We start from the raw sequence: 8,056 nt of genomic DNA, 5'->3' as shown, positions 1-8,056 counted from the left end.
GCCTTATTGGGCCATAACAAATCTAGTTAGCCCTAATGGGCCATAAAACTCATACTTTGATGAATATTGGGCCGTGAATTACTCTAAAAGGGCCAATGGGCCAAAAACCATCCAATTGGGACATATTATGGACTTAAGCACAAAAGGCCCAAAAATCTTCTTTCTCTTCTCTCTTTCTCGGCCCAAGGGAAAAAAATAGAAACTAGTGGAATAAGGAGGGTTAGCCACCTCCTTATTACATTTTGGTCTTCCATGCAAAACCTCACATGTCTCCATGCACCATCTTATCACCTCTCTCTCTTCACTTTCTCTCCCTCTCTTCTTATTTTCGGCCGAGAGGAGACACACACACACAAAATTCATTCCAACTCTTTCCAAATCCTCTCAAGAACACTTTCACTTCTCCTTCAAAATTTTCGAGATTAAGAGCTTTTCAAGGAGGTTATTCCACAAAAATCATCATCTTAGGTAAGTTGATGCTTGGATCCATGATCGAGATTCTTTGTTTTATCAAAAATCTCTTCTTAACTCATATAAACTCATGATCATCATCCTAGAAACCTCTAAGATCGAGATCCACCCAAGAAGGCTTGCTAGGACCAAATTTTCTTCATTTCTTCCTTCAAAATCGAAAACAACAAGCAAAGGTGAGTTCATACCCCTCTATTTTCGGTTTTCACAAGTTTTATGGGGGACAATACAAGTAAAATGTGTAGATCTATGTGTATGTGTATGCTATGTATGATTTCATGTATGTATGTGTGATTTTATGTGTTTATGTGGTAAATATGTAACAAAAAGGAAAGAAATCTCGAGATTTATGGCACAAGAAGCGAAACAAACATGATCTAATATATATTTCACTAAACAAGTCAAGAAAAACTTCTATCTAAAGTCATAATAAATATATTGCAACATAAAACTCACTTTTGGGCTAAAATTGTCAAATAAACAAAAGTGGGGTTGAAATTTGTCATTTACGGTTTTCTTAAGGATTAAAAGAGTCAAAACAGTAAAAACAAATGTTTTTATGAATATTATACTCTTTAAAGGACTTGAAATGTAAATTGTAGCTTAATGGGCTAATTTTTGGGCTTTTCGGCCAATAGGCCCAAAAATTGCAAAAATACGATTTTTAAGGGGGCTAAAATGGTACAATTCTCGAAACAGGGGGTAAAAGGGGTAAACAAAACTATTTGAAGGGTTAAAAGTTTTTCTTTTCCAAAAAGGATAAAAAATGTAAAGTTTTTGGAATTTGGGCCGAAATTGTAAAAGTTGCGAAAAAGTTGGACTTTAACCGAAAGACTCTTTACTGGAAGGGCTGAAACTGTCAAAGAGTAAATTTTGAGCTAAAAACATTTATTTAAACAAGTCTATGGGTCAAAAATGTCAAGAAAATGAGTTAAGGGCCTAAAATGTCTTTTTCTTTATGTAAGGGACTAAAATTGTCATTTTTATAAAAAAAAGGGCTGAATGGGTCAAATCAATATTTTGAGTCAATTATTTTGGTTTTAAGATATTTGGGTCAAAAGAATACCAAATTACAACTTATGAAAGTAGAATGAAGAATATACATATATTTTCAAATATCGTTATAAACAACCGACAAGTTTCGTGCCGTTGAGAATTTAACAATTGTTCAATCAAACTTCCGACCATTATACTATACCTAAAACAAGTAAATATTCAAATAGTTGGGCTTGAAAGACCTTAATCATGCTTATTGTGCTTTCGTGACCCATTGACATGACTTTTGGGCCCAACAATAATAACACATGTCTAATGGGCCTTCTATGACCCAATTACATGTTTAAGGGACCCTCAATGGCATATATGTGCTATTGGGCCTTGGTGGCCCATTAGCATTGCTAGTAAGGTCCAAATTAAATCAAATATGAAATGGGTCAACGCGTCCTTCGTATAACCAACAGCCTAAAATAACTCACGTAATTAGCAGGACTTTGTATTCCTCTTCCCCTCGTTTGTTAGGCTTATTTGAAATCAAAGTAAACAAATTCAGGTCGTTAATCAATAGTAATCAATTTTGTTTGGATTAAGTGAGTAATAATGGGCGACACCTCTAAGTGTCGTTCGTAGTCTGTAGTTATAATCAAAGTCTCCTGGAAGGAGAGCGAGAGTTTGTGTATAGATCTATACGGGGGTGACACCCTCACACCTCAGCTGTTCGCTACAGTTAGACTCGGCCAGTCTAGGGTGACAAAATCTTAAGATCAATTCCGGCGTTTATTAGGATGCCAAGACAGACGAACTAGTCATTATTATGCATGGTTATAACGACTCGCGTAATTAAATAAATCCAATACTATCCGAGTAATCAAGGAAAAGTAATCAAAATCACTCATGTGGCGGTATAACAATTTGAAAACAATTATATTATGTTATCGGAAAACATCGGGTTTTTCGAGGAAATCAACACCACTCGCTTGTATTTTCAATAACTATAATGCAAAACTTCCCATTTATACACGTTTTGAAATCATTCATGCACCAACTTATGGATCTTGACACTTTGGTAAACAATTGTCTTTTCAGAAAATATCGGATTTTCTGGGTTTTATAAACTACACAAATCATTTTTATCACAACCCTGCTTATGAACTCACCAACATTTCATATGTTGACGTTTTCAAAATAACTTATATTCTCAGGTAACAGATAAGCTGCAGGGTAATATCAAGTATGTTAGGATGTTATGTTTTGAAAACTCTCAAACAATTGATGTTATGGATATGTAATATTTAAACAATGTACTGGATGTGAACAATGTCAATCGTTATGTATTAATGCATGGTGAAGTTTATGTTGTGTTTCATGTATAATCATTGTGATGATATTCAATTTAAGTCACGCGAGCCCTCGGACGTTTCCGCCGTCTGGTTCGGGGGTGTGACATTGTTGAAGGATGCTCAAAAGGTAAAGATTCTCATGGAATACACGATCACGCGCCACCATGATGTTTGATGCACCACTAGTGTTCATGATGCACCACCTGTGCATTATGATGCTCCACTATGGGTCATGTGCTCTATCATGTGTGTTGTTGATGCTCATGTGTTTTATGACATGGATGAATGTTCCAGAAGCTATTGCGTAGTGGATTATGATTGGCTGACACCATTCATGGGCCTATGGGCCAATGGGCTTGGCCCATTAGGGTTTTAGGTCTGATACCTTCAGTATAAATAGGGATGCATGCTAGTCATTTGATGTGTCTTGAATTCTAGAGTGACACACGAATCTCTATGTAATTTTACTTGTAGCCTCTTTTAGAGAGCTCTGAAATAAACAATACTCCCCTCCTGCCTGTAGACACAGGTCACCTAGACCAAACCACGTAAATACTGTGTCTTTTATGCTTTTGGTTTTGCTTGTTTTGCATTTTACTTCCATAACCATTAGTATCAAAGTTGCGGTTTGTGTTCTTGTGATTGAAGATGTCTACTCATAAGTTTTATTTGGAGAAGTTCAATGATTCAAATGACTTCAGTTTGTGGAAGGTGAAGATCATGGCTCTTTTTGTTCAACAAGGATGTGCAGCGACACTAGAGGAGAGGCAAAACTATCAAAGAATATGGTGGCTGAAAAGAAGGTGTACATTTTGATGAAGGTACATAGTAACATTTTATTAAGTTTGACAGATGAAGTACTAATAGAGGTCGTAGATCAAACAACTACTTCTGGGCTCTGGGAGAAACTTTGTGACAAGTACCAGAACAACTCTCTGACGAACAGGTTGTATCGTAAGCAACCTTTGTACACTCTCAGAATGTGTAAAAGTACCCAAGTGAAAAATTATATGGATAACTTCAATCGCATCATCTTGGATCTACAAGGGGTTGATATGAAGATTGAGGATGAAGATCAGGCGCTCATTCTCTTATGTTCTCTTCCGAAATTGTATGAGAGTTTCGTTGATACCATGCTCTACGGTAGGAAAACAATCATTGTGAATGATGTGAATGATTCTATGGTGTCCAAGGAAGTGAAAAGAAAAGTTTCAGTTGGAGAATAGGTGCCTACTTCTGGTTTGTTCGTAGGGAAAGGAAGGACATAAGAGAGGAAAGGGGGAAACATAGGGATATCACTTTCAAACGATGTCTAAAGGTTCATTAAATGCTAAATGTTATAACTGCAAGGAGAAGGGTCACTTCAAGTGAATTTGTCCATAGCTAAAGAATGGAAATTTCATGAGTGAACCAAGCAGAAATAATAATGCTATTGTGGTTTAGGAGAGTTCTGATGATGGGGACAATGGTTATTTTTATTTAAAAATAAAATAAAAGTAAAATGTAATAAAAGATGACCATTTCCTGCATTTTTGGTGAGGGAAATGAGAGTGCTACAAGATGGAATATAAGAATAATATTGTCATTTTCATCATTCAACACAGTCAATCAAATATCAAATAGAACAACCAACTTTCATTCAAAGACAGATACAGTCAGACCTTTTGACTCGGTCAGCCTCTACTCAATCAACATCTACTACATAGTCCTTTAGTTTTCAGTTCGAATTTCCTAATTTAACAATCAATTTGAACCTCAAATTTAACATGGGTTGTAAAACTCGCTACTTTTATTAGTTTATATATAACATTATCTCTAAACGAAGTTAATATAATACACCGTCGTACGCCCATTTTGGCTTTTGTGTAGTGATATCATACCATGTGAGTATTCCTAATTAAACATTTATTGCCTACCCTTAAATTCTTAATATCAATCGATTTTTTAAACAAATTTATCATTTGGAAAAAGATTTGGTTGCTATTTTCTAATTAGATGATTAACAATACGACTAAAAATTAAAATTTCATTATTGGGTACATGACTTTACACAAGATCCGATGTCCATCCTCAATTCCTTTGCTTAACGGTCGATTCATCGACTTATAATTAAATATCATGCGAGATTTAAAGATAACTTGAAAAACGGGAGAGTACGTGCCCCGCCAACTTATATTACCATAATCTTTTATCTCGTTTAAGACTAAATTTGATATAGGTAATCACGTGTCAAATACAAACATATATATATATATATATATATATATATATATATATATATATATATATATATATTTGTGTGTACTTTCAAGATCTTTTACGAAATAATATTTTCGGGCAAACCATTATCAAAATGCATACTCTTCTGTGTGATATGTTTTTTTAGTGTGACTTAACGCATTAAGTCAGAAATATTTATGACATTTATAAAAAAAATATTGAAAAAAATATGTACATACAAAGAGTGCAAATGAGCACTTTTTACAAATATATGGATTTTTGATATTTTTTGCGCGCGCGCGTCTATATATATATATATATATATATATATATATATATATATATATATAATAAAATGGTGACATGTGTCATATTAATATCCTAAAATATCATTAAATGTTATACATGTTCACCATTTTATGTAGGAAAAAAAATAAGAGGATATATATATATATATATATATATATATATATATATATATATATATATATATATATATATATATATATTATTCCCATGCTAATTATATGTGTATGCTAAGACAGTAGAAATCAGATCGACGTCCCTTAAGACTCATATCTTAAAATGAACGAAACTCTAAGCATGTGGCTGAATTGAGCCTTTTAATTTCTTACGTGTTCTAGTGGAATGAAACCATAAAAAGAGGTCAAATCTTGTTAATCTCTCTCCCAATCCCCTGTTCCTTAGAATTATAGGCACACAACCTACACTACTCGCTCTCTATCTTTGTATTTTTGTGTGCTGGAGGCACAAGAGAGATGGGGAAGAAGCATTATTCGATTGGATTATGGAACATGAAGACCTTGTTCCATTGTAGCGTAGTCATGTTCTTGGTGGGAGGGCTAGCAACTTTAGTCTTTTACAGAAACAATAATCAGGTAGCTGGAATTGGCAACGACGTTAAGGTTACTCTTATCACTAAGACTTCGACTACGCCAGCTAATGAAAATGAAAATATGAATACAGATACAAATAGAATTCTCTCTGATCATCAGAGAAGGCTGAAGATTCTACCACCGTCCTTGTCCTTAACGGATACCTGTGATTTGTTCTCCGGTAGATGGGTTCATGATAACAAGAGTCATTACCCTCTCTATAAAGAAGACGAGTGCCCTTATCTCAACGCTGATTTAGCTTGCTTAACATATGGAAGAAAGGATTCAAAGTATCAGCAATGGAGGTGGCAACCCCATGGCTGCGACTTCCCTAGGTTGGTTTCTAGCTCTAACTTTTGTATGAACCAATTAATGAATGCCCGATATTACAAACGTTGTAGTCATGTATCTCTTCCTTATAATATTTTATTTTCATTTTGTCAAATGAATAGGTTCGATGGCAAAGCAATAGTAGAGAGACTAAAGGGTAAAAGGCTATTGTTTGTGGGCGACTCTGTAAACAGGAACCAATGGGATTCGATGATGTGCATGCTCCATTCTTCAATCCCCGGGAAAAAGAAGCTTAACATGGGAGGTTTGAATCGTACCTTGTACACCTTCACGTCCATTGTAAGTCTTAAGTTTTCTTTACCATATTGTGTGCCACAAAAGGCGTTCCTTAAATTGCATGCATGCGCAAGTAATTAATCGGTCATTGATACAATATACACAGGACTATAATATCTCAATTGACTACTACTGGGCTCCAATGCTAGTCGAATCTAATGGCGATGATCCATCAAACCATCGCCTTGACCATCGAACTATTCGAATCAATTCCATTGAGAAACATGCCAGGCATTGGGTTGACGCAGATATACTCGTCTTTAATACGTATCTTTGGTGGAGATTACCCATAATAAAGTTCTTGTAAGTTCATATAAGTATCACACTATATATCCCCTATAAAACAATGTCATTAGATGCATTGTTTAATATTTGAGGAAACTAACATGTTAGATTCATTTTTGTTTCCTTATCAGGAAGAGTCCTGGATCATTGTTGGGTGGTCCTAATCAAGTTTACGATGAAGTAAATAATGTTCAGGCCTACAAGAAGGTTCTGGAAACATGGTCGAAATGGGTACATAGCCATATCGATCCTACTAAAACCAAGATGTTTTTCATGGGCCTTACAGCAACTCATTCAAGGTATGAAAAAACTAAAACCCTTTTTTACTTTATAGTGTTAATTACAAATATATCTTCATTTTGCAGGGCTACAGACTGGGGAGGCAAGAAGCAAGGAACCTGTTATAAAGAAACCGAACCGGTGATGGATGACCGATTCTGGGAAAGTGGAACGGATCCGAAAATGTTGCAAATATTGGAGTCTTCGTTGAGCAAATTGAAAGCTAAGGGGGTGAATGTGCAACTGATAAACATAACGCAGCTAACACAATGCAGAAAAGATGCACACCCTACTGTCCATCGGAAACTATGGACTCCATTAACCGATGCTCAAAAGAAAAACCCAGAACGTGCATCAGATTGTACACATTGGTGCCTCCCTGGAGTTCCTGATATTTGGAATGAACTTCTCTTGGCTCACATATTCCCGGTAACAGAAACCGCCAGCCTATATAAACAACGCTAGGAATCCAGCTGGGAAATTTTTCCATGATTATTTATGTTTTCTTAACCTTTAGATTCTTATATTTATTTTTGTAAGTTATTAGCTTTGTTGGATACTCTAAACATGTGTTCATTTTGTTCATTAATGTAACTCGGGCATTAAACCTTGAACTTTTATTCACTAATTAAAATCGTTTCAAGTTTAAGATACAAAGTTTCAAAAGTGCATCAACACTTGCGTATATATTGGATATTCACTAAATTACACCCCCTAAGCGCCCCTTCAAATTTGTACACCTCTTCGATGTAGTTATCTGGTCATAACTGATTCCACAGGATCGAATCCTAATTGCACCGAACAAGTGTTTTTTTGATGCGTCGAGCTAAGATATCTCTAATCAGTAATGACTTTCTGTGGTTTTAACTTTTAATTTCTCAATCATCTATTCTTGGTTGTTTAAAAGTCGTCATCTATTATGGATGAATATTTAATATATTG

The 8,056-nt window shown here is 35.1% G+C and overlaps 1 protein-coding gene across 1 annotated transcript; it reads left to right on the top strand.

The window, feature by feature from the left end:
• Positions 1-5,578: 5,578 nt before the first annotated feature.
• LOC145138077 (protein trichome birefringence-like 34) lies at positions 5,579-7,771 on the top strand. Its single transcript, XM_079072224.1, has 5 exons — positions 5,579-6,258; positions 6,376-6,553; positions 6,657-6,853; positions 6,967-7,134; positions 7,201-7,771. The coding sequence occupies exons 1-5, from the start codon at positions 5,807-5,809 to the stop codon at positions 7,577-7,579; spliced, it is 1,374 nt and encodes a 457-aa protein (XP_078928350.1). The 5' UTR covers positions 5,579-5,806; the 3' UTR covers positions 7,580-7,771.
• Positions 7,772-8,056: the final 285 nt, after the last annotated feature.

Source organism: Lactuca virosa, chromosome 9 (genome assembly GCF_052849685.1).
Source record: "Lactuca virosa cultivar CGN04683 chromosome 9, Lactuca_virosa_CGN04683_v6, whole genome shotgun sequence".
NCBI classification, from domain to species: Eukaryota; Viridiplantae; Streptophyta; class Magnoliopsida; order Asterales; family Asteraceae; genus Lactuca; species Lactuca virosa.
This window is presented reverse-complemented; position numbering and strand designations above follow the sequence as displayed.